At 46.1% G+C, this 27,062-nt stretch overlaps 1 protein-coding gene across 11 annotated transcripts in view; it reads left to right on the top strand.

The window, feature by feature from the left end:
- TEAD1 (TEA domain transcription factor 1) overlaps positions 1-27,062 on the top strand; it is a 271,950-nt gene that overhangs the window by 85,858 nt on the left and 159,030 nt on the right. For all 11 annotated transcript variants that reach the window (XM_086677950.1, XM_086677948.1, XM_086677952.1 and 8 more), the window contains one exon: positions 771-1,026. In XM_086677950.1, coding sequence (XP_086534076.1) covers positions 870-1,026 — 157 coding nt within the window. In that variant the 5' untranslated portion in view covers positions 771-869. The remainder of the gene's footprint in view (positions 1-770; positions 1,027-27,062) is intronic.

Below are 27,062 nucleotides of genomic sequence, written 5' to 3'. Positions count from 1 at the left end.
GTGATCAGAAATTCCAAGCAGGCTACCAGATGAAGTGCCCCGTGTAGGTGTAAAAACATTTCTGCAAATGCGCAGGCCACTTGTCGAGGTCGCAGGGGAGGCGAGGGCAGGGGCATCTTGGTCCCTGCTGCAGGGTTACAGTCTAGAAGCTGAGAGTGGCCAAGTGAGCTGAGCGTATAGGGCAAAAGCCCCGCAGAGAAATGCTGTACAGAAGCAGATACAGGGCAGTTGGCATTGGTTTTAGTGGAATGAGTATTTAGGATGACAGTAATCTCCTCCTTCCTCCCTCCTGCCACCGTCTTGCATTCTGGCGATCTCAGTGACACACTGACTGGGCTGATTTGACATTTTTGAGTTCTCATGCCACTTGCCACAGTGAGGCAGACATCTTTTGTCTTACTTTATTTCCTTTTGAACCACTTGTTTTGCCGTGGACGTTGGATTATCCTTGAGTAAAGTGCTCCTGGTAGATTGGAGGCATTCAGTCAGAGGTTTTTGCGGGATTCACTGTGAACTTGTAACTCCGAGTGAGTACTGTTCTCACATCTGTGAAGACTATCCAGTTTCTGCCTGCCATCGCGTTTGCGTATGAGTGTTTAACATGATCCATAAAGAACAAAAGCCGCCTGGACCCCTGGATTCCGTGTTCTCCGCTAGGACTTATTTTTCGAGCAAAGCCAGTGACTGAAGAACGGGTAATAGAACTAGTGAGAGCAGTGTGTTGGTCATTACCTCGTCCTCCTTATGCTATCTTTTCATTTCTCTCTTAGGTTTATTTTCTTGAAAAGGCTCCAGGCTCCGGCTTGGAAAATCCAACCGCCAAAATTGAGCCCAGCAGCTGGAGCGGCAGTGAGAGCCCTGCCGAAAACATGGAAAGGATGAGCGACTCTGCAGATAAGCCGATTGACAATGATGCGGAAGGGGTCTGGAGCCCTGACATTGAGCAGAGCTTTCAGGAAGCCTTGGCTATCTATCCGCCATGTGGGAGGAGGAAAATCATCTTATCAGACGAAGGCAAGATGTATGGTAAGTGGTCTGGAATGCTACGATGTGCTTTTGTAATAAGGGACGATTGTCGCTAGCCTCGTCCTGAGGTCCATTCACTGGCTTGGGTTCGATGATCTTTGTGGATTTTAGTTGGCCATCAAGGGACTAAATCTCAACTAACCAGAAGAGTCCATAAAGGGCCGTCGGGAAATCATTCTCTGGGGTTTTCTTGTCCTTCTACATGCTCAGCAGCATTATAACAAAAGCTCTCAAGGTCCAGGTTGGAGCACAGTCGCAGTGACATGCACAGACCCCCATGTGTCGGGGCTAGTTCTTAGGAGCACGTGGCCAGTCTCACGGAAGCCTGCCGCGTATTAGCTCCCGGTAATTGACTGGTGTCACGTGGAAATGGGACTTGGTGCTACCAGATCTCTTGATTCCCGCCCCCCACACTCCCTCCCCCCAGGAAGAGCTAGCAATATAGATGTTGATACATGAAATCTACTCATTTTTAAAAGCTGGCATTTTTGTTTTTTAAGCACAACCCTGCATAGGCCAGTCAGACATGTATGTGGCTTGCTCAGACCTTCAGACCACAATCTTAACTGCTGTGTTGCCAGTTTGCAGTTGAATGGCCAGACGAGGTGTTAGCCCCCAGGCTTTCACCAGCCTCCCCTTCCGCAAGGGGACGCTTAGCAGTGCGTTTTAAAGGAGACTTCAGGAGTGCCCGCGAAGGGAAGACTGGTTAACCAAATGGCTTGGGGTGCCAAGGGCCGCAGCAAGCACCCATCCACTAGTCTGGGGCTTGTGTGCTGGGGTTGAATGTTCCCTGGTCCTTCCCTGAGTGCTTCCAGCTGCAGACCTGAGCTTGCTCACCTTTTGGGAAGCAGATGGCAGGTGGTTGCCTGCACGTTCTGCCTGTCTAATTGGGCACGTTGAGTTGACAGAGCTTGTGCTAAAGAGTCTAAAGAGACGCAATCAAATCGCCGAACCTCCAAGAGAACCGGCCCAGCAGCCTACCTGAGGTTGTTAACTTATCATGGAAGTGATTTATTTCTAAATAATTTGAAAGCTCTTCCATAATAGGGTGTTGTACCTTTAATCCTGCGCCTCGTCTATCTGGGGCCGTAGGAGGCTGCTGCTCAAACTAGCACACGCGGCTAAGGAGAAGGCAGATGGTGGTGCAGCTGCTACCAGCTGTGTTCCCTGCCCTCCCCTTCTCCAACTTGGATGATGTAATGGAAACAAGGGAAATTTTGCTTTCTGCAGCCTTGGAGTCTCCAGCCTGTCAGTGTCACACACACAGGGGAGAGAGCCCAAGCCTTCATTTGTTTTATGCTCTCCTGTGATCCTTTGTAGCCAGAGAAGCTTCTTTGTGTCCATTGGTGAAATGGACTCAGGGTGAAACATATCAGCTGCTGTGGGTAGAAAGTTTCAGGGCTGTCTGTTTTCTCTGTGTGTGTGTGTGTGTGTGTGTGTGTGTGTGTGTCTGTGTGTGTGTGTCTTTCCTGGGCTACCCTTCCTCAGCCTGGGGATATGCTTGCAGGGTCTTGTCTTCATACCTAAAAATGCACCCCCGCCCCCATTTTAAAGGCAGAGGAAAGTACTTTAATCCTTCCGCCTCCTTTGAAGCTGATTTTATTACTAGTTGTGAAGGCGGCTTCAGGCTGCTCTCCGTTGTACAACTCCAGTTTGTTAGTCCAGAAATTGTTGTTCTCTAAAACACCGGCCGAGTATCGCACATCCTGGTCGGTAGGAACTACTACCCTTCTCTTCTCACAGAGGATACTGGAAAGGTGCTTGTGCTTTAGGAATGAGGTTTGCGGCCGAGAACTTAATTCAGAGCAAAAGTTAATTTTGTCTACTCCCGATTGTGTTTTCTTCTCTGTTGGTTTTACTTTTTAGGTAGCAGCATTGGTAGATTTAACCAGTCTGCCTATAACACCTCACAGAAACAATTTTTTTGTGGAAATCCGTGTGTTAAGTGCTCTTGTTGGTGGTCATGGGGTGTCCGAGGCACTGGGCTGAATATGGAAAAATAACCAAGAAGTTTTGGATTGGAGTCCTTTACCACCCGTGGACAGATTTGCCTTCTGCCTGAATCTCCGTTTTCTCCCCCGTGGAAAGGAAAAAGAGTCAATTAAAGTGATTGATGTCTATGGGTCCCCGAGACTTGTACGTTTGGTGATGCCGGGACTTTGTACCTCAGTAAGAGTGATCAGTATGAGAGCACTTGTTCTTGATGTATGGATTCTTTCTTTCCTTAAACCAACATTCCACCGACTTACTGTGTTAGTAGCGACCAAGCTGATTTAAAATGGGGAGGTCTTTCGAGCAAGCAGCATTAGGAATTACAACTGCTGCGGGGTCACGTGTCCGGATGGGGGGGTGGTGCAGGAAATGCATTTGCTGCGGTGGTCTTGAACCCATGCCCTCAACCCCCTCTCGGTGGCCAGCATGGAGGGGTGGTGCTCTGACTGGTAATTTGAAAGGGACACATGGAGTTAGCAGGGACTCGAGAGGTGCAGATGACATCCCTCAGGAGGGCTGCTGCAGATTCCCCTGTGACTTTGAGGGTAAGAGAAGTTAGACGTGGGAACCTCCACAGTGAGGCCTCCGCCACTCGGGGATTGTGGATTGTGTCAGTGAGCAGTGTGGGGCCAGAGGTACTGTTCCCTGGCTTCTGGCTTGTTCCCCATCTTACCATACATGAACCAGGCACAAACCAGACCCAGAGTCGAAGTGTCCTAAGGTCCTAAGAGCATTCTTTTTCTTTTGAGCATTTTGAAAATGAAAACATTGAAAGCATTTTAGATTCCGTGGAATAAAATCAAAATAATCTAATGCTTTTTAGTGAAATACCAAGTGTTTTTGACTTGAGGGGGTTTTTCCAATATTTCTGAGCATTTGTAGAGTGCATTGTGATGTCACTAATACTGAGCCATTTGAGAAGGAAGGTCAAGTGCAGCGCTGATTTATTTTGGTAATGACATTTCCTCCGTGGTCGGCAATAGGGCAAATGCAGTCTTATAGAGGGGAAAAATGGAAAGCTTTCTTTATGAGGAGGTTTGGGCCATTAGAAGAGATGGCTTGATTCTTCCTCTGCTGCCTGGGTCTGTGGGGAAGCTGAGACTTGATGTGATTGGCCTCCACGTGGACAGACTACTTTTCTGCCTTGGGCCCCTCTGTGTGGGCACCTGTCCTTAGGGATAGTTAGGAGATTGAGGCCTCTCTGCAAGCTCACACTCTCTCTCTCTGTGTTTCCTATTTTTATGTAGCTGAGTGTCTCTTTTTCTGGTAGATAGTTGGAGAGGAGATAGCAAGAGGACACAATGGGATAGAAGGTTTTGATCAGCAAACTGGTCTGAGATTAGATTTCACGGGAACAGGCCATTAGTTTTTAAAACAAAGCCGTGAACCACAGGGATACCCAGATGTGTTTGTTTTGCAGCTGAAAACCCTAGTCTAGCACTGTGGTCCCGTTATCTCCTATAATCAAACCAGGGTAGGGACAGCAGCTAACATTCCTCCGCTGATTGCTTTAGAGACCGAAGAGTGCAGCACTTAAAATTTTGGACTTTGGAATTGATAGGAGGCTTGGCCCTGCCTCTTCTAGATATCAGACTTTGGGCAAGTTGCTTTTCCTCCTGGTGCCTTCGTTTCCACAACCGCAAAAGGGATTTAAATGGATCCTACTTTGTGGGACTGTTACAAGACTTAAACAAACTAATTGTGATCTGGGATTCCCCCTGCCACGTTTGGACGGTGTCCGGTGAGAGCTATGGAAGTGTTTGTGAACGGAAAACGAAAAGTGCTGTCTGCCATGAGCTGGGCTAAAGGCTTTCTATACGCTTTCCATCTACTGCTCCCAATGACATTTTGAGGTGGATATTCTGATCCCCACTGTGTCGACGAGAAAGCACATGACTAGTGTAAATGGTATAGCCAGAAGGTTTCAAATCCAGGTCTGTCTGACCCCCAGACCTGGGCTCTTTTCACGTGCTTTCATTCCTTGCTTGGTGGAGGTCATTATGTGTTAATTCAACAGATCAGTATTGAGCGCCGCCTGTATTCTAGCCGGGTGCCGGGGGTTGTCAGGGATACAGCAGTGAACCAGACAGACGCGGTCCCTGCCCTCACGGAGCCGTCACAAGTTCATGTGCAGGAAACACTGACCTGAGGTCAGGGCTGTGTGCCAGAGCTTTCTGGGAAGTCTGAGGACCCTTTGAAGATGGTCACCTTCCACTTAGCCTTTTGAAGCCTGTTCTTGGCCACCAACGTCCAGGGCACCTGGCCCAATGCTGGCAGGAGGAAAGCTTCTCAAATATCGCAGCAGGGAGGATCCTAGATCACAAGGCTGGCCATGATGGTGGCCAGGAAGCTGTCTGGAAGATTCTGGTGCCCTGGGATCCTACAGGCGGCCTGGACAGAGCAATTGCTAGGCAATGGCTTTCTCCTTTTATGAGCAAATGTCTTGGGGGTCCTCACCTAGGGACAGCTCCATGGATGGCCCCTTTCTTGCTGGGATGCCAGACCTACTGGTTAGTCCTGGAGAGAAGAACTGTGAGGATGACAGAAGTTTGAGGGGGTGAGAAGGAAGACCCCTGTGGGCCAGTCCTCTCCAGTTGTTCAAGCTGAACCCTGCCAGCTGGGGGAGCACTGGACATGGAAGGGGCCCCTGCCTACTTCACAAAGGCACTGACAGAAAAGGGAGGGGGGCACTTGTAGTGAGGTGACAGCAGGGGATGTCAGAATGGGTGAGCATTAGTCGGTTAGGCAGAGACTAAAATCTGTGGTCCTCCTGGTTTCGAGAGCTGGTTGGGAAAATGCAGGAACATCCCCTTTCAAGACCAGGAAAGTGTCCTGTGCCTGTAGGCCCCAGAGGCCTTGATGTGGAAATGGCTATAAAATCCAAGCCCTGTGGGATCTCCAGGCCACTTGGAAAAGTGACGCTCGGGGCCTGAGGTGAACTTGTTTTTCTGCACCTGGACATCATGTGGCATCTTTGATTTCCTCTTTCTGTCTGACCTGTGACTCAGGGTATTATTTCAAGTGAGTTGGCCACAAATGGGAAGCACAAAGAACTGTGCCCTGAGAACAGACTAGAAGCCCCGTAAGGCAAGGACCCCACCCTGACTGCCTTGTCAGACATAGAAGCTATCAGTGATGTTTGTCCAATACATGCATACCTGAATTATCATTGAAAACAGAGAAAGGTTGGTGAGTAATCCTGAGCCCAGAGGGCCTCTGCTGGTAGAGGCACTGGCTAGAAAGAAAGGGAGAAGAGAACGCAGGGGGGAAAAAAAGAGAGAGAAAGGTTTGTATATTTAACGGTCTTCCTAGATGAGGAAGAAGAAATCCTGGTTTTTGCTAGGTGCTGGCGGATGCTAATGCAAGAGGGAGGAAGGATTTCTGCCCAGGTGGGCCCAGTGGTAGAATGAGGGTTAATTCTGGACTCCTCAGAACACGTGAGTAGTAGAGGATTTTGAAAGACTTTGGTTCCTGTGAGAAAAGCAAAGCCAGCATCATCAGCAGCGTTTTGGCTGGGAAGTTTTTTTGTTTTAAAAAAAAAAAATTTTTTTTAACGTTTATTTATTATCGAGAGAGAGACACACACAGCATGAGCATGGGAGGGGCAAAGAGAGAGGGAGATACGGAATCCGAAGCAGGCTCCAGGCTCCGAGCTGTCAGCACAGAGCCCGACGCGGGGCTCGAGTTCATGAATCCTGAGATCATGACCTGAGCTGAAGTCAGACATTTAACTGATGGAGCCACCCAGGCATCCCTAGACACTTTCTTTTTGTTTGAGAATGTGTTGTCTTGTTTATTCCTTGTGACAACCCAGCGATACAGGTACTTGACAGCTGAGGAAGTTGAGGCCCAAGGTCAAATCGATTGCTCAAGGTCACATAGTAGATAAGTGGTGGAGCTGACATCTGAAAGCAAGCCACTTTATACAATTAACTACAGTTGATCCTTGAGCAACAAGGGCTTGAACTGTGCAGACCCGCTCTATACAGGCTTTTTAAGATAAATGTGGTGCAGTATTGTAAGTGTATGTTCTCTCCCTTATGATTTTAAAAATAAGTTTGTGTCTAAAAAATATTTCCTTATTTTGAGAGGGTGGGAGGGGCAGAGTGGGAGAGAGAGAATCCCAAGCAGGCTCCACACTTGATGTGGAGCCTGACACGGGGCTCGATCCCACTACCATGAGATCATGACCTGAGCCAATGTCAAAAGTTGGACACTTAACCAACTGAGCCACCCAGGTGCCCCCAAAATAATTTTCTTTACTCTAGATTACTTTATTACAAGACTGCAGCATATACTATGCTTCACACAACATATGAAATATGTGTTCATCGACCATTTCTATCATTGGTAAGGCTTCTGGTCAATAGTAGGCTCTTTAATAGTTAAGTTTTGGGGGAGCCAAAAGTTAAACTTTTGGCCCTGTAGGATTTTTGACTCTTTAGGGGGTCGGCGCCCCTAACCCCGGTGTTGTTCAAGGGTCAGCTGTACATATTGATCTGGAGGGAAGTGTATGCCCTACTAGAGATATACACAGCTTAGTGGTGTGGGAAGTGATTGTGACTGGGGAATGCACATGCCTCTATTAGAAAATGCAGAAGAATGAAGGAGGCAGAGGCAGAGAGGCAGACTTACCTGAGCTAACTTTGAATGGGAGAAGGCCACGTAGTGTGTGTTTTTCGCTTACTTTGGATTATGGACCCCTTTGAAAACCATAGAAAGTTGTGGTTCTTCTCCCCAGGGAGATGCATAGTTGGGTGAAGTTACAGGCTCACTGCACAAAACTTCAGGTGATGTCGCGCCTAGGCTCAGACTTGCTGCTGTGGCAAGAGACGGAGAAGGGAAAGGCGAACAGATCTAAGCAGACCGGGTGAGAAAGGCACAGGGTCCTGCGAGGGCATCCCTCTGGTGCTCTTAGAAATGAGGGTGTATGTGGGAGGGTGGTGGCAGGCGGGCCTGGGCTGCCTCTGCATCATGGAGGACCGTGAAGGCCACAGCGTGGTGTCTGGTGGTCATTCTGAGGACAAAGGGAAGCCATTACATTTTTCCCGGAGAGATGACGTGACTCAGCCGGTGTTTTACGAAGCCGGCTCTGCAGGCGTGTAGGCAAGCTAGATGACTATCGCAGGAGCCCAGTGGGAGAGGAAGAGGCCTGAAGCAGGTACCAGCAGTGTGGGCAGAGAAGTTCCAGATGTGGAACCAACAGGACCGGCCAACCCAGTGGGATTTGTGAAAGAGAAGGCGGGGTTGAGTGATGGCAGGGTTCCGCTTCCGGGGGCCCGGAGGATGAAGTGGGGAGTGGAGACTGGAGAAGCAGGTTTGTAGACAGGAGAGGAAGGAGGAGGTGAGTTCTGTCAAGAGCTCGAGGCCCCGGGCAGCCACCAAGGCTGGATGGGGGCTCGCCATCAGAGAAGTGGTCCCTGAAGCCGTGGGAGCGGTGAGGACGGGCCTGCAAGGCTTAGGCACTCCCAGTGGGTCACAGTGAAGCTGGCACAATTTTTAAATGAGGTACCTGTTGCAGTGGGACAATAAAGAGAAGTGTCTTTTTGAGAAAAAGAGAGACACATCGGTAGTTCCCCAGCCTGACCGTCATCAGCAGAAGCACTTGAGAAGCTTTTTAAGCCTTTAAGAAAAAGAAAAGGAAAAAAAAAAAACTAACTCAAACCAATCAAATGAGAACCTCTAGGAAAATGGTCTGGGAATCTATATTTTTTAAAGCTCCCTGGGAAATTTGGGTGATCAGCCAGGTTGAGAGCCATAGGGCTAGGAGGCTACAGCCTGGGTCCAGGAGGACAGGAGCACATTTTTTAGAGGGGGGGGGGGGTGGGGGTGGGGAAGAAATGAGCAGAGAATGAGACTGACATTTGAAACAGTCCTTACAAGGTTTGGGTACAGGAAATAAACTACATTAGTCAGATTATGTTTCCTCTGTACCGAGACAGAACACGACCATGGCCTAGTCTTTGGAGAGATCTGGCCACACACAGGAGCAGCCATGAGATGGTATCTTGAAGGACGTGAGTAGTTAAAGGAAGACTTTCCTTAGGACAGGGGAGGGTGGTTAGCAGGGGACAGAAATTGATGAGGTGAGGATATATTTGGTGGCACAGAACCCAGAAGTGACTTTAAGAGGGGGTAGGGCTTCTTTTACTCTGAGGCACAATGCCAGGACCAGATGGGCGGAGGGTCTGGGGAGGGCCTAATGATCGGGTCTACCGATGAGGGGAGTAAGGCCATGTGGGCCGAGGCAGGTTGCGGGCTTTGGAAAAGTAGATCAGGCTTAGTAGAGATGCTGTGGGGGAGCTGGGGTGAGCGAAGGTATTGCCCAGCACTGGCAGGAGGCCCTGAGAGAACCTGGAGAGCCTTCTTTTTCTTTTTAAAGTTCATTTATTTATTTTGAGAGAGAGAGAGAAAGAGAGAGAAAGCGCAAGTCAGGGAGGAGCAGAGAGAGAGGGAGAGAGCATCCCAAGCAGGCTCTGTACTGACACGGGGCTCAAATCCACAAACCGTGAGATCATGACCTTAGCCGAAGTCGGATGCTTAACCAGCTGAGCCACCCAGGCATCCTGTTTATTTCCTTTTTTTAATTGAAATCTGTATTGAGATAAGTAGATTCACGTGCCATTGTAGGAAATACACAGTGATCCCCTGTACGCGTTGTCCATTTCCCCCCAATGGTTACATTTAGCAAAAACTGTTACATCCTGTCCCAACCAGAATATTCATGTTGATAGATAACCCACCAGTGATCTTACTCAGATTTCCCCATTCTTGCTTGTACTTGTGTGTGTGTGTGTGTGTGTGTGTGTGCATGAAGTTCTGTACACTGTTATCACCAGTGTTGATTGGTGTATCCACCACCATAGTGAGGGTGCAGAACAGTCCCAGTGCCGCTAGGATCCCTGGACTTGCCCTTTTATGACCACACCCAGCTCTGTCCCGCCTCCCCCGGCTTTAACTCCTGACAACTTTTAATCGATCTGTTTCTAAAATGTTGCCATTTCGAACCTGTTATATAATGGGATCATACTGTATGGAACCTTTTGCGTTCGTTTTTTCCATTCCGCATCATTCCCTGGAGATTCATCCCTGTTGTTGGCGTGTTATCAATGGCTTGTTCCTTCTTATTGTTGAGTGTTTTCCGTGGGATGTCTGTTTAAGGGCATCTGGACTGATTCTAGTTTCTGGTTATTACAGATAAAGCTCCTATGGCCATTGATATACACAGGTTTTTGTGTGAACGTGAGTTTTCATTTCTGCGGGATAAAATGGCCAGCAGTGGTAGTTGGGACTTTCTGGGTTTTTTTTTTTTGTTTTGTTTTTGTTGTTGTTGTTGTTTTTAACCCGTCCCCTGTTTTCCAGAGCAGCTTCACGTTTTTCCCTGCGATCTAGGTTGTCTGCATCCTCACCAGCATTTGATGTTGTCCCTTGTTTATTTTAGCCATTCTGAGAGGTGTGTGGTCGTATCTCGTGTGGGTTGTAATTTGCATTTCCCTAGTGACTAATGATGTGGAGCATCTTTTCATGTGCTTATTAGCCATCTGTATATTCTCTTCAGTGAAATGTCTGCTCATGTCCTTTGTCCATTTTCTAATTGGATTCTTTATGTTTTTACTGTTGAGTTTAGGGAGTTTATTCTAAATACGACTCCTTTGTTGCATATGTGGTTTGCAAATATTGGCTCCTTGTCTGTTGCTTTTCTTTTCATTTTCTTCACATGGGATCCCACATTAAAAGTTTTTAATTTTGATGAGATCCAATTTATTAATTTTCCCTTTTGTGGATTATACTTCTGATGGCCAGTCTGAGGACTCATTGCCTAGCCCTAGATCCTGAAGATTTTCTCCAATGTTTTGCTCAAAAAGGTGTATAGTTTTATATTTTATATTTAAGCTTATAATCAATTTTGAGTTAATTCATGTATAGGTGGAGAGCAGTACTTTTTGGGAAGCCCATTGGCGTGATTTTGTGATACATGTATTTTTTTTTCACCAGAGGATTATTGGTTCATCCATATTTTGACAGTTGTCAAAGTTGGGACCCGAGACACCAAGGTGCCGGTGATCACATGGTTTTACCAGCCTAGGTTGGGAAAGGGACAAGGGGAAGCTGGAGGGGCTACGTCATGGCATGTACTGCCCAGAGCTTCTGCTAGTTAGGAGAAGAGGCAGGGTAGGAGGCTGTGGTCACGCATGGGAGAGGCAGCATCTGAGATTAGAGGTGGAGAGATTTCAAGTGATGAGTTTCGAGGTGTGGCCATGAATGTGGTCAACTGATACGAGCGTGGGTGATGACCATTGGTGAAGAGGAAGTAAAACATGGGGAACCTCATCAGCACTGGGTTCATTAATCACTTGAATGTTGAAGTGCATAGTAGTGAAGTGTGAATTTGTAAATAAATGTGCCAGAGTAACCAGATATTGGGAGAAATTCTTTGAGGACATGACCCCATGGATGTGAATGGAATGAGTTAGGTATAAGTGAACGAATACATGGTATGGACATAGTAAAAAGCAGGTGGCAGAGTGGTGGGGTAGAAGGAACATTTAGGGTCACAAGAAGATGCTAACAGTTCCTACTTCCTTCCTCCCAACTTCTCTGGCCGTTCCCATACTATTCCTATTTGTGATGTGTCTTTGGACAGCTGTATTAGCTTTCTGTACTTTGTCACTATCATCTGTAGAATGGGATGAGGAAATCCTCATATCTCTCCCTGCCTCTCAACAATGCTGAGAGAAATCCAATTGCAGATGAGAAAGTGCTTTGAACTGAATCCTAAAAAGAGTACTTTTGTGAGGTTAAGCCCCCTTAGGGCCTGTTGGAAAGGTAGGTAGGAATGTTTTGGAGTTGTCACACAGGATTAAACTTCCCTGTCCTAGGTAGAGGGGTGTTTCGTTAAGGGAGGGTTGAACTGCCCCCTCCCCCTTCAGGGTTTCTGCCAAAGAAGGGGTCGGAGAGGGGAGATTGGGGCAAACTTGTCCAGGTCAGAGTCACATACCGTGCGGGGGACCACTGGGAGCCTGTTGCACCGCAGAGGCTGGGCAGCCCCAGACAAGTGGCCCTGTACAGCCTCCAGGGGGAGGGGGCTTGGACGCACTTGGGTGTTGTAGGCACAACCGTGGATTACAAGTCTTTTTGTTCTTCCCCCACTGACTTCTAGAGCTTTAGCTCTACGCTCCCGTGGCTGTGGCCTTGCCTGTCACTTGGGAGCTTGTCTCTAAGTTCTTGCTATCATTACTTATTTGTATCCCTCTCCACTGATAGGATGTACAGTGGTCATTTCAATAATTATTATTGTGGTTGTGTTCTGCTGATCTCTTTGGTAAAGGTGCCGTCTTAGAGAATGTTCAACTCTGTAAATTTAAATACATAAATGTATCACGTGGTCAGGATCATAGAAATAATCTGCAGGAATTTACAACATTGGAATAGTGGTTGCCACAGGGGTTGGATTATAGGAGACTTACTCCTTTTCTCCTATATATTGCAGTATTAATGGAGTTTCTTTAATAGCGAACATATGTTGCTTTTGGAATTGGAGGAAAAAATAATTATATCAAGTTTATTTTGTCCCTCTGGTTCTGAGTAAGGAATACTCATTAAAGGAAAACGTGGAAAGTACCAAGAATTAGAAGCAAACCATATTGCCTAGGTCCACTTTGGTGTGACGTTCACTAGGGATTCTGTTGGAGGTGTGGGGGGTGGGGTGGGCTTTGCAGGGTCTTGGTGAGTGGAAGGGAAGCTGGTGCCACTGAACTCTTCAGGGCAACAGTCTTGAGGGACAGGTGGTCAGAGAGTGGTGGTGCTGGGGCAGGAAGCAGGACAGAGTGTTCTTATTATAGACTTCAGGACATCGGTCCGGGAGTTCAACAGGTGCCCTGGCCAGTTGGATCTGTCAGTCAGCTGTCCAGACCAACAGTGGAATTATTCTGACATTCGTCTATTATGGTAAAATGGCTATGGGAGAGGTAGAGAAAAGCGTTCGAATCCATTCTTCTAATGTCTGCACGCTCACAGCAAAGGGACACAACAATATTAATGGGAGTTAACACACCATATCCCCTGCCGCACCAGTGCTTATCATTTAACTCAAACTTGACAGGAGTAGTGGACACGTTTTATTTTGGAGGGCTGGGAGGGGGCCTCTCTTTAAAAAAGTGTTTTTTTTTTTTTTTTTTTTTAAAGGGTGCCTGGGTGGCTCGTTCGGTTAAGCGTCTGACTCTTGATTTCGGCTCGGGTCATGATTTCATAGTTTGTGAGATCAAGCCCCACATCGGGCTCTGCACTGACACCGCGGAGCTTGCTTAATTCTCTCTTTCCCTCTCTCTCTGCCCCTCTCCTGTTCGTGTTCTCTCTCTCTCTCTCTCTCTCTCTCTCTCTCAAAAAGTAAATAAAACTGCTAAAAAAATTTTTTTAATGGTTTTTTTTTTTTTTTTGATGATTGTGTTATTTTTTGTAACAGATTCCTAGCAAATAGTCTTGTGTTTGCATTGCCTTTCGGCAGAGCTAGGTGACTTTTAGAGTATGAAAATGCTCTGGAGACTATGGTGTAGTATACATTCTCATTTGATATAATCATTTGAATTAATAACAGGTAGGTTTCATTTGCTTGATATTTACCTCTTGTGCACAACCTGCAGATTATTCTGTCTGCCCACCTTCCCTTCTCTCAAATGCTTCAAATCCAGGTAAATAATAAAATCAAATTCACTCTTCAAAGCCTGTAAGGATATTATTTCTTTCAAGCCTCTTTCTGTATCATTGTAGTCCCCTCTTTCTTAGCTTTTCAGAGCACAGTCTGAAAGGTGTGACGTTGAAACGTGCTGCCCACGACATTCAATTTATTTAAAAAAACATTTTTTTTTAATAGCATTACAGCCTTTTCATCACAGGCAATGAAGTTGGTCATTAGCTGAAAATTTCCATAGACATTGTTCCTTTTGCAAAGGCCAGAGGAACTTTTAGGCTACCTTATAAGAGAATGCTATGGAGGAAATGCTTTGCAGCATCTGGGGTAATATTTAACATATGTTAATAAGCTGAGGGTTTTTTTTTTCTCTCCCCCCCAGCCATTTAGAAAAGGTCCCAATTACTCTGTGTCTGCCCTCTTCCCTGGATCTGCCTTGGCTCTGTGACTAGCTTGCCATTGTGTTGAGACAGGCTTTGGCAACTGTCTCTCAGATGAATGGTTCTATTACAAACACAGTAGCTTCCGTGACAGCTTAGAAGAGATTGTTGTTTATGGCTGCTTTTATTGAGAGAGGTTTGGCGCACGTTAATGTCCCGATAAAGACATTTGTACCTATAAAGTAGCCACAGCTTTAACCCTATTTGATGGTGAGTAAGGTATTGGGGCTGATGACATGGCCAGATGTGAGGTATCGGATTGCATGTTTATTCAACTGTTTCTGCAGTCTCTGTACTTCGATGTGCCTTTGTATTTGCTGTATCACAGCAACACACAGAATGCAGTGGCGATACGATCCTGCTTATGGAAGATGCTATTTGGGTTACTTGGATCGTAAGCCACGTGTATTAGGAAGCATTCTCTCAGTGCTTGTGTGTCCTGAGACAGCAACCGCAAACAGTTGTTAGGTGAAGGGATTTGCCAGGTGGGATGACCACGTGCGCTGGGGTAGGGCACTTTTGAGATGGACGGATCTGAGTGAGGCCTGGGCTGACCGGGGCAGGCATTGCAACAGGGATTCACAATAACGATGATGAACATCTAGCCAGGGCTTGCTGTGTGCCAGGTACTATTCTAGACGCTTAACATCAACTCACCTAAGCCTCACGACAGCTCTTATGAATAGCTACTATTATCATTGCCGTGTCACAGATGAGGACACGAAGGCCTGGAAAGGTTAAGTAAATGGCTCAGGGTCACGCAACTCGTAACTCCTGGATCGGAGGTATGAGCCCCTATCGGTCTGACGCCAGCACCGGAGTCTCAACCGCCACTTGTCTGCTGCCTCTGAGGCTTGACAGAACTGTAACCTGAGGTCCTCTGGACTCCGTGTCCCTAAACTGCTGCCTGCCTGGTTTGGGAGAGAGTTTTGGTTCCAAGTAAACAACGAAAAGGGGAGAATGTGCTTTCCTGGTGTCTGGGATCCTCTTTATCCTATTATCTGGCTGGCAAACTCCTACAGGTTCTTTAAGACCCTGTACAAAATACTCTCCTTTTCTCCGAACCCTTCCTTAAACTCCACAAGCAGAGATAGTTGCTCCTTTGTGTGTGTGTGTGTGTGTGTGTGTGTGTGTGTGTGTGCATGTGTGTGCGTGTGTGTGCGTGCACACTTTTTTTTTTTTTTAAATTAAGTTATTTAACTGTCAGAGCCTTTCAGGCGCAGTTTTTTTACAGTGTTTGTGTCTCCGTGTCCTCGGGGGGCAGGGCAGTGTCATCATCACGTCTGCATCTTTAGCACTTAGCATAGTGCCTGGCACACACGAGGCCCTCAAAAAATGTGTGGATTGGTGAAAATTGTTGGTAATAATAATTCCACCTTTCCATCTCTAGCAGGCATTTTTTCCCTGCATTGTTATCACATGTGCAACATTCTAATGAAATAATGAAGGCAACAGTTAGAATGTCATGGATGAGAAACTGGGGCACAGAGCCCAGAGGGCTTTCCATTAGGATACCTTATTTTGAGGTAACCTCCTGGTAAAGCAGAATTTATGGTGGAACCCATAGCGCCCCATCCGCATGTCTGTGTTTTTCTGTTCTGACCACATTGACCCTGTGCCTGGGTCAATGAGAATGGGAACACTTTTTCTTAGTTTACAGTTTTGTGCCCATATCACCATGATTCTGCCCATATAGGATATTCAGTGGCTAGAAAGGATGGCTGAGCCTGATTTGGCTATTGTGGTGACTGAACCCACCTTCCTCCCATCCTGATTGGATTTTTATAACTATAGTAAAACATATTCCTAGAAAGCTAGTCTTTGACAATTTTTCCCCTTTGGATATAACCGCTACAGTGTGTTTGTAAGCTTATTTGACATGTCCTAAGTGGTGTCTATGCATACATATGTGTGTGCCTTACTCTTTTCAGGTTGACTGTGGATTTGGTTTAACCTGTCTGAATGTGACTTCCACAGATTATCCTAAGATGACATTGTTGATCCTGAAAGATTCATTTGAGTGAAACAGTGAACTAAGCAAGCTACTGCTGTGGAGTTTAGAAGGTTGTTAATTTAAGTTAGGGCAGGTTACCAGACCTTTGTGACCAGGTCACAAAATCTGGTTAGCGTAGATTTAACCTACCACTAATCTTGTTAGTGGCTGATTTATATGGGGGTTTGTCAGCCCATAGGAGTAAGTTCATCGTGGTTGTTAAGGGCATGGAGTCAGGAGTGGGGGCTCTCTGGGCTTAAGTCCTGGCTCTGCCGATGTGTAACCTTGGGTATGTTAGTATTCTTGAACCTCCATTTCCTCATCTGATAAATGGGGCTAATATTAGCACCTATCTTACAAGGTTGATGTGAGGGTTAAATGAGATAATGTGGTGAAATGCTTCACATGCCCAACTCATTCTTGGAGAGAAGTATTATCTTGACCACAAAATCAGGCAAAGACATAACAAGAAAACTATCGACCAAAACCTCTTATGAATACAGATATAAAAGTTCTCAACAAAATGCTCATAGACTAAATCCTACAACATATAAAAAGAATTACTCACCATGACTAAGTGGATTTACCCCAGGAATGCAAGGTTGGTTTAAAATCGGAATTTAACGTAATACACTTTATCAATAGAATAAAGAACAAAAATCACATGATCATCTCGATAGATGGAGAAAAGGCATTTGACAAAATCCACACCTCATCTTGATAGAAACAAACTCCTATGTGCCTACCATACTAGCCTCAGAAGAGAACTTCCTCCCTGATATGGGGCATTGGTAAAAAATCTACAGCCAGCATCATAGTAATATGATGTTTACTTAATAGTAAAACACTGAATGCTTTCCTCCTAAGATCAGGAATAAGACAAGGATGTTTGCTTTCACTCCTTCTCTTCAACGTTGTGTTAGAGGTTCTAGCCAGGGCAGTTAGTCAAGAAAATGAAACAAAAGGCATCTGTATTAAAAAAGGAAGAAGTAAGATTATCTCTTTCTGATCTTTTATATAAAAAAATTATTAAAGCTAATAAAGGATTTGGTAAGGTTGCAAGATATGAGATCAATACACCAAGTTAATTGTATTTCTGTACATTTGTAATGAACAGTCTAAAAATGAAATTAAGAAAGTAGTTCTGTTTACAGCATTATAAAAAGGATAACATAACTCATGAATAAAGGAAAATAGACACGTGTGCCACTTTTACTCCCCAAACTACAAAACATTGTTGAAAGACATTGTAAAAGACCTGAAATAAATCAAAAGACATTGTGTATTCACAGATCAGAAGAGTTAATAGTGTTACAGCCGTCATCCCCAAATTGATCTACAGATTCAATGTAATCCCTATTAAAACTCCAGCGGACTTCTTAGTAGAAATTGACAAGCTGGTCCTAAAAGTCATATGGAGATTAAGGGGATTCAGAATAGCCAGGACATAACTTGGAGAAGAAGAACAGAGTTGGAGGATTCATGCTTCCTGATTTCACAACTTACTACAAAGATACAGTCTGAATCAAGATGGTGTGGTACTTGTATGAAGTTAGACATGTATCTTGGGAATAGAAACAAGAGTCCAGAAACAAAATCCTGCATATTTATGGTCAATTGATTGTCAACAAATGTGCCAAGCTAATTCAAAGAGGGGAGCAATAGGTTTTTCGATAAATGGTGCTGGGACTATTGGGTATCCACATGTCAGGAATGAATTTGAACCCTTTCTCCACAACCTACACCATAACTAACTAAAAATAGATACTAGACATAAATTTAAAAGCTAAAACTATAAGACCCTAGAAGAAAATATAGGAATAAGTCTTTCTAAGATCTGGGGTTAGGTAAAGCCTTCTTGAATATGACACCGAAAGCATGAGTAATAAAAGTAAAAATAAATTGATACTTCATCAAAATTACAAACTTTTGTGCTTCAAAGGATACCATCAGGAAAATAAAATAACAACCTGGAGAATAGGAGAAAAATATTTTCAAGCCGTAAATCTAATGTGGGACTTGTATGTAGAATATAGAAAGAACTATTGCAACTCTGATAAAGGAGGTAAGTAATCCAATTAAAATGTAGACAAAGAACCTGAATAAGCATTTCTTTTGAGAAAATATACAGGTCGCCAATAGCGCATTGTAAAGATGCTCAGCATCATTTGGCATCTTGGAAATGCAAATTAAAACCATGGTGAGATACCACTTCATATTCACTAGGATGGTTATGGTCAAAAAGACTGACAACAAGTATTGCCATGGATGTGGAGAAGTGGGAATCCTTATGTATATTAGTGGGAATATAAAATGGCACAGCCACTCTGGGGAACAGTCTAACAGATACTCAAAAGGTTCGACATAGCATTATCAGAAGACCCAGCAATTTTACACATAGGTATAAAACTAAGAGAAATGAAAGCATATATCCCTATAAAAACTTGCAAATGAATATTTATAGCAGCGTTATTCATAATAGTCTCAACAGTGGAAGGACCCCAAAGGTCCATCAGTGGATGGACATAAATAAATATGGGCATGAATAAAATGTGATATATCCAATCAATGGATTGTAATTTGGTGATAAGAAGGCATGAATTGCCAGTACATACTACAACATGAACAACTCTTGAAAACAGTATGCTGAGTGACAGAGTGCAGTTACAAGACTATATATTGTATGATTCCAGTTGTGTGTAATACTCAGAATAGGCCAGTCTTTATTTTTTTTTTTTAAATTTTTTTTTCAACGTTTATTTATTTTTGCGACAGAGAGAGACAGAGCATGAACGGGGGAGGGGCAGAGAGAGAGGGAGACACAGAATCGGAAACAGGCTCCAGGCTCCGAGCCATCAGCCCAGAGCCTGACGCGGGGCTCGAACTCACGGACCGCGAGATCGTGACCTGGCTGAAGTCGGACGCTTAACCGACTGCGCCACCCAGGCGCCCCAAGGCCAGTCTTTAAAGATAGGAAATAGATTAGTGGTTACTTAGGCCTGGAGGATTTGAAAGAAATTGGGCAATTACTGTTAATGAATATGGGGTTTCTTTCTGGGATGATTAATATGTATTATATATTACATATATTAACATATGTTATATATGCACGTGCATGTGTATATATACGCATGCATATATACACACACAGATAGTCTACATACATACATACTCTGAATATACTAAAAATCATTGAGTTGTACACTTTAAATCAGTGAGTTATATGATATATACATTATATCTCAATAAAGCTGGTTGGTAAATGTATATACTCAGCATCCTACGTGGCCCATTGAAAATGGTCAGTAAATGTTAGCTACCATTGTGATAATTTCCTTCCTACTTTTCTTGCTACTTGTACAGTAGCAAAGATGGAACTGAGAGGACAATGCTGAGAAAGCAGGTGAACCTAGCAATTAATTCTGATCCTGGGTGATGGAGCGGGTAGAAGAATCTGTAGGGCTCTAGGCTGGGAGCTAAATGCTGATTTAGGAGAGCTAATGGAGAGGTCAAGTGAAGTTACATGGTGCAACTGCCTGGCATAGAATCGGCCCTCCCAAACTCTTAGGTAGATCTGAATTTAGTTACCCTTAAAATGGTGGTCGAACTTAGGGCTCAAATCTGGTCGAACTAAACCAGATGTTCCTCCCAAAAGAATAATCACCACTTGTGTGTTAAAGGCCAGGGTTTTTGTGTCCAGGAGTTACTAAGCCAGATGTGCGTGTTTTCTTTTTAAATCGCAGTAAGCATGGCAAAGACCAGGGTTTTAGTTCTGGGCCTGTATATTTTTCTAGGCGGTGTCTGGGGAACCTCAGTTTCCCGGTCAGTCCCTGGAGAACAGCTTTGCTCCTGGCAGGCTGCCTTTGGGCCTGAGTGTCGGAACCCCTCGAGAGGAGAAGGGCAGAGCCCAGTCCTCATACTCTGGAAGTCAGTCCCTGCAGAAGCTCGACAGTATCATAGATCGCCATGTTAGTTACCAGTGGTTCCTCCTTTGGAACTTGGAAAACATGTGCCAGCTGGGCGGGAAGGTTCTCCGCTAAGATGTGTTTATTTCCCGACATGTCTCACGGAATTTTTTCCCCCAAGGATTTACCTATGGAGGGAAGTTCCTATTTCAGTGTTGGGGGAAAACCAAGTGAGCTGCTTTTCAGATGTTTAGCCACACGCTGGCACCCAGGGTCACGCGGTACGGAGTGGCAGAGCCAAGACTCAGAATGCCCCCCATGGCCACCTGGCTGCTAAGACAGTTTGCTCTTAGTCTTAACCACTAGGCCGAACTGCCTCTCGGGAATGGACACAATTGAGGGAGGGAGAGGTGTGAAGACAAGTGTTTTCGGGAACAGTGAGGAGTCTGGTAGGACTGGGTGCCGACAAGAATGGACGGAATGGCTAATGAACTGGGAAAAGGAGGATGAGTTTGAGTAACATGGCAGGTGATTGCATTTGAACCCTGAAGATCAGCTTGTCTGTGTGAATAGCACATTTCTGGAAGAGGGACAGGAGCCATCACTTTTTTGGATACTCAGCTAGTGTTGAAGAAGAATTATCTGGAAGCCTGAGGAGTGACCCACAAGGAGGTGGAGGTCACTGCAGCACTCCTGTAGGAAAGGAGGATGGCTTCACCTATGTCAGGGGCTGTGGCAGTGACAGCGAGAGGCCAGGGTGGGTTAGGTCAGGATAATAGCGATCAGGCATCCAGATGGCATATAGGAGGGATCAGAAGGCTCGTTAGGTCTTGGTGGCAAGAGAAGAAATGGAGGATGGAGGTGTTTCCTCTGTGTGGACAGCAGCGCATTTACAGACACATGGAAAAGCAGATTCTGTGGGGCAGAATTGGAGTCATGCGTCTGAGCTGTATGGAGCTGGCAGGGCTTTGGGGTTCTCCGGGGGGAGGAGACCAGCAGGCACGTGGAAGTTCAGCGTCCTGGGTTGAGAACAGTTTAGAGGGACAGCATCTCAAGGTTTGGAGTTAAAGCCTTAGAAGTGAATGAGCTTGTGCAGGAGACAGAGAGGAGAAAGGACTAAAGAAAGGAAGGTCTCGGTGAGAACCATTGCAGCCGTAAGAGTCAGGCCCCAGCTCACGCTTGTGTGCCCGTCTTCTTACTGAGCATCCTGCTTGTCACGTGAAACCTTACAAGTGCTGGAGCTGGGGAGCCCGAATGCCTGCGTGTTTATTGTACTAAGTATGTTGAAGTCTTGAAGTTTGTCTCTTCTCGGTGTGTTGATGGGAGCATGGGTACTTTTCCTGTAGGTTCATGGGGTGCTGAGTCTGTAGACACGTTCTACTCTGTGGCTCCCTAGGGTGAGTTAATGGGTTAGACCCTGATCCTTGTCCAGCTCCTTCCTTTAACCTAAACCAGATCTGGTCTGGATCTGATGTGTGATTTCCTTCCTCCCAGGCTCCCGGGGAGCGTTGCTGAGACCCTTGCGGTCCTTTGCGTTGCAAGGAATCAGCCCCCCACCCTTAACTGTGGCTCCTGTGGGGTAGAAGTGCCTCCTTTCAGAGTCTGCTTCAGCTTGCTCTCTTGGGGCTGGCCCGGAGAGCCCAGGGACAGTAAGCGTGACCTGTCAGAAGCAGGGCCTGCCCTCTCTCTGAACCAGGACTGGGCTCCTGGTAGCCTGAGCCTGGGTGCCGTGGGGGACGTGTGGGCCTGAATGTGCTCTGTGCCGGCCGGGGTGGGAGGGGAGCTGAGGGGAAGGCAAGGGCCTCTTCTGCCTGCTCTTCTAGAACCCTGAACTGGAGGGGTCTGGTGTCCTTGGTTTTTATACTTGAAGCTGGCCCAGAGATGCCCTTTCCCCAGTTCCAGTTCTGGGGGCCAGCTGGCCAGGCGTGGTCGCAGCTGCTCCTACATGGCTGTTCCCTCCCGTCCCACTGATCCCGGGTTCCAGGGTGCAGAGGTCATTCCCAGTTGCCTAAGATGCCATGTATTTGAATGTCCGAACTAAAACACTTGAGAGAATAAAATGGGGCAGTATTAAGAATAACACCAGGGAAACAGAAATAAACTGAGACCTTTCAGGCAAACCAGGATATGTGATCTTCTTCTCTGTGCTTTCACTTTGGGCTCAGTTCTTAATGTACCCCCCGAAGTGGTCCCACCTCCCCTACACCCCATGACCCATGTGATTTGGGTGCCAGGGACTTACAGATCTCCACCCTTTGAGATATGGTCTGCATAACAGAAGCTTCAGGGATCTCCCACGTTGGAAGGCCCCGCACAAGGGAAACTTGGAAGTGTGTTTCCTGGAAGTATGTTACAGAGGAGGGTGGGAGGGACGTGAGCATCTGGGCCTCTCTGAGACGAGGCCAAGTAGGGGTTTAAGAAGAGAAGGTGTTCTTTTTTGAGAGTCGAGGAGGTGATGAGAGCTCTGTCCGGGGGACTCCTCAGCCTGCGTGGGCCCGCATTTCTACACAAAGCTGGCAGAACCCAGATCTCCATGGGGCCTGACCGAAGAAGGTCCGAGGACAGGAGATGGCTTCTCGTTTGGTCTTCTGACTGTGTCCTGGAACATCTGCCTTGTCCAGGTGACCTGGATGGCCTGGATTTGACCATTTTGGAGTGAGGAGTAGGGTTGCCAGATTTGGCAAATAAAAATACAGAGCACTCTGTTAAATTCGAATTGCAGGTAAAGACTAATTTTTTTTTTAAGTTTATTTATTTATCTTAGAGAGAGGGAGAGAGCACGGGTAGGCGAGGGGCAGAGAGGGAGGGACAGCATCTGCACGGACAGCAGAGCCTGATGCGGGGCTCAAACTCTTGAACCGTGAGATCATGACCTGAGCCAAAGTTGCACGCTCAACCAACTGAGCCACCCAGGCGCCCCAAGACTAATTTTTCTTGTATAGGTATATCCCATGCCATAATTGTATTTTATACATGGCAGTCTCAGTTAGTAGTATCTGGCCAGATTTTGCTTGCTTCTGGAACGTGGGGTAATCATTCACAGTGCTGCCTTCACTCAACAGGTATTTATTGAGTCCCAACTGACACGTCAGATGCTGTTGTAGGCACTGGGGGTTTTCATTGAGCGAGAGACAACAGGAGTTCCTGACCTCCTGGGGCTTTCGTCTAGTGGGGGCAGTAGACGATAAGGAAGAGACATAAGGATGTCGGATGGTGACAGTGGGAAAGCGGAAAATAAAGTGAGAAGGGAGGATGGGAGGGGGCGTGGGGAGAGGATTCATACCTGGGTAAGGGTAAGGGTTTGAGGGGATAGGCCAAGCAGACGTTTTAGGGGAAGAGCATCCCAGGCCTCGGGTGACGCACACGTCAAGCCCTGGTGTGCCCGGTGCGTTTGAGGAGCCGTGAGGCCCAGTGTGGCTGGAGCCAGGTCAGCGAGGAGGGAGAGTGTGGAAGCGGAGCCAGTGAGGTCAGGGAGTAGAGCTTGTGGAGGGGCCTCTGTAAGGACCCGGGAGGCCTTTGGAGAGGGTATTGAGCAGGGTGGGGATGTGATCTGATAAGGATTTTGTTCTGTTTTCTTTTTTTTTTTTAATGTTTATTTATTTTTGAGAGAGAGAGAGAGAGAGAGAGACAGAGCACAAGTTGGAGAGGGGCAGAGAGAGAGGGAGACACAGAATCCGAAGCAGCCTCCAGGTTCTGAGCTGTCAGCACAGAGCCTGACGTGGGGCTCGAACCCACACACTGTAAGATCATGACCTGAGTCATGGTCGGTTGCTTAATCGACTGAGCCACCCAGGCGCCCCTGTTCTGTTGCTTTAAATTACAGTATGGTTAACATACAGTGTTACACTGAGCCGATGAGGTTTTATTTTATTTTTGGTTTTGAGAGAGAGTGTGTGCATGTGCATGTGCAAGGGCAGGGGAGGGGCAGAGGGGATGAGAGAGAGAGAGAGAGAGAGAGAGAGAGAGAGAGAGAGAATCTTAAGCAGGTTCCATGCTCAGCATGGAGCCCGACACAGAGCTCCATCCCATAAACCGTGCAGTAATGACCTGAGCCGTAATCAAGCGTTGGACACTTAACCCTGCTGAGCCACCCAGGTGCCCCTGATCTGATGGGGTTTTAGGAGAGTCCCTGGCAGTTGGTGGAGATCACACCAAAAGCTGGCCTAGGGTCCCGTTCTGTCATCTTGTCTGCAGAGGTGGGCTGTGGGACTTGAGGCGTGCATGTCATTTAGAATAAAAAGTCGTTGCTACCAGGACTCAGCAACACTTTATAGGATCTTTGCCTTTTTCTCTCCTTTCTGTCTTCTCCATTTGAATGACGCATTCCTCCTAAACAAGGGGAGGGAAGTGTTGTGATTATCTCTACGTGTTTTCAACCCCTGTGTGATAATACCTGGTTCGAGGGACAGTTCCAAATGTTTCTTATTAAGCTTTAGAGGAATGACTTACCGGACAGTGCTTACACATCTGAAGTTCCAGATAAAGTACAATTCTAAAATACATGAGTTTTTGTTGGTGTTGAAGGAAGTCATTTTTCTTTGGACTAAATAAATTGAAATTTTTTTGAGGTCTCGAAGAGCTTGAAAGCATGTCTTTTGTTTCCAGTCTCTGAAAAGGAAAGGGAAGAGTGAGCTGATCATAGTATGCAGCTTTCTTACACTTTAGTGGGCTGAAGTCTGATTTAAAAATGGAGGAAAAAAAGCCAACAGAGTTCACATTGACCTTGACACTAAGGCATATATACAATTAATTTATTAATTTATTAATTTATTTTCAAATGTATTTATTTATTTTGAGAGAGAGTGCATGGGCACCCAGGGGTGGGGTGTGGGAGGGGTGGGGAGGGGCATTGAGAGGGGGAGAGAGAATTCCTATCAGCCTCTGCGCTGTCAGCACGGAGCCCAACTCAGGGCTCGAACTCACAAACCCTGCGATCATGATCTGAGCCCCAAATCAAGAGTCAGACGCTGAATCAACAGAGACACCCAGGTGCCCCAGCAATTTATTTTTATAAAATATTTATGTTCTTTGGAAAAAAATACTGAGGCTGTAAAACCTAGACTTTTAAGTAAATGGGATCATTTTAAATGTTAGCCAATTTGGGGGATGAGAATTATAATTCTAAAAGGAGTAGCAAATATTTTCTAAGTATCTTTAACAAGCCTGATGACTTACAGAAGACCATAGTGGTAAATTAACTTTGCTGAGTGAATTAACTTTGCTGAGTAATATTATTAATAAATATTTAAATTTTTACATATATCCATAAGGTTTATTTGAGAAGATGCAAAAAGGAAGCACTTTAAAAAAGGTAATGCAGAGGCGCCTGGGTGGCTCAGTCAGTTAAGCGTCAGACTCTTGATTTCAGCTCAGGTCGTGATCTCATGGTTCGTGGGCTAGAGCTGACAGTGCGGAGCCTGCTTGGGATTCTCTCTCTCCCTCTCTGTCTCTGCTTCTCCCCAGCTCACGTGCACCCTCTCTCTCTCTCTCTCAAAATGAATAAATAAACATTACAAAATGTGTAGTGTAGACAGTTCAAATGTGAAAATGGATTCTTTTACCAGAGTTGTGAAGAAAACATTAAGACCAAATCAATATTTATACATATATTCTTTGTTTTAAATGTTTGTTTATTTATTTTTAGAGAGACTGAGAGAGAGCACGCATGTACGGGGAAGGAGCAGAAAGGGAGGGAGGCAGAGAATCCCAAGCAGGCTCTGTGCTGTGAGCACAGAGCTCGATGTGGGGCTCAAACTCACAAACTGTGAGATCGTAACCTGAGCTGAAACCAAGAGTCAGATGTTTGACTGAGTCACCCAGGTGCCCCTCAAGCCAATATTTAAAGTAAGAACTAAGCAGGCTTTTTTGAGGGGCTGTCCCGTGCCAGGTCATGAGATGGGTACTAAGAAAACAGAATCTCGGGGCGCCTGGGTGGCGCAGTCGGTTAAGCGTCCGACTTCAGCCAGGTCACGATCTCGCGGTCCGTGAGTTCGAGCCCCGCGTTGGGCTCTGGGCTGATGGCTCAGAGCCTGGAGCCTGTTTCCAATTCTGTGTCTCCCTCTCTCTCTGCCCCTCCCCCGTTCATGCTCTGTCTCTCTCTGTCCCAAAAATAAATAAATGTTGAAAAAAAAAATTAAAAAAAAGAAAAAACAGAATCTCAGGGCTGACCACTGTAAAAAGCATCAGATAAAATTCAATGAGCAGTAAAACACAGGTATGTAAATTGTGCATTTAAAAAGAAGGCCTTTTATGGGGCACCCATACTCTGTCTCTCTGTCAAAAATAAATAAACATTAAAAAAAAAAAAAAGGCATTTTAGACCAAGCCTGTTTGAGCGAGTTTAGCTACGTCCTTAAGCAGGGACTAAAATCCATTGTAAACCACTTTAACGTAATTGAGTCCCAACCATGATAAATTGAGATTTTTGCCACGCCAGTTTGGATTACAGCCTAGAAGCGCATTCATTTTAGGATTAGAAAGATCTAGCATTAGCATTTCTAGCTATAGGACTTGGCCATCTCTAAGCTTTAGTTTTCTGTCTGTAAAATGGGAGTCTCGAAACCAGCCTCGTGGAGTGGTTTTGCCTGTTAAGTGGGCGACTCGTATCGGGTCCTTGGCCAGCACCGGCGCATAGTGAGCTCTCAGGGAGTGATGGCCCGTATCATTCTTACTGGCATTGCTGACGGAGACTCTACAACTTACGTTATTTCATGATTTCCGAGGCCACCCAAGTTCAAGTTTTGGGTGTGCAGGTAGCATCGTTTGAATGCCTTGAGAGGTGGGGGAGCAGACAGGGGGGTTTGGCTCACAGTAGGTGGGAGGTGGGAACTCAGAATCCTGCTGAATGTGCCATCACACTTGACATCGCCCTCCAGATGGCTGTGCAGCCAGGTTGATAATTAGCTCCGACAGATGCGGGCGGAGAGTCCCCTGGGCAGCTCTTCTGCAGCGTGGGTGTGTGGTGAGAGCGGCACATGGCATCGGGAGGCCCGAGCCGGGTCGGGACGTGCAGCGGGCTC

Source organism: Puma concolor, chromosome D1 (genome assembly GCF_028749965.1).
Source record: "Puma concolor isolate L17-30 chromosome D1, mPumCon1.1.hap2, whole genome shotgun sequence".
Taxonomy (NCBI): domain Eukaryota; kingdom Metazoa; phylum Chordata; class Mammalia; order Carnivora; family Felidae; genus Puma; species Puma concolor.
The sequence above is the reverse complement of the archived record's forward strand: the minus strand, read 5'-3'. Positions and strand labels throughout refer to the sequence as shown.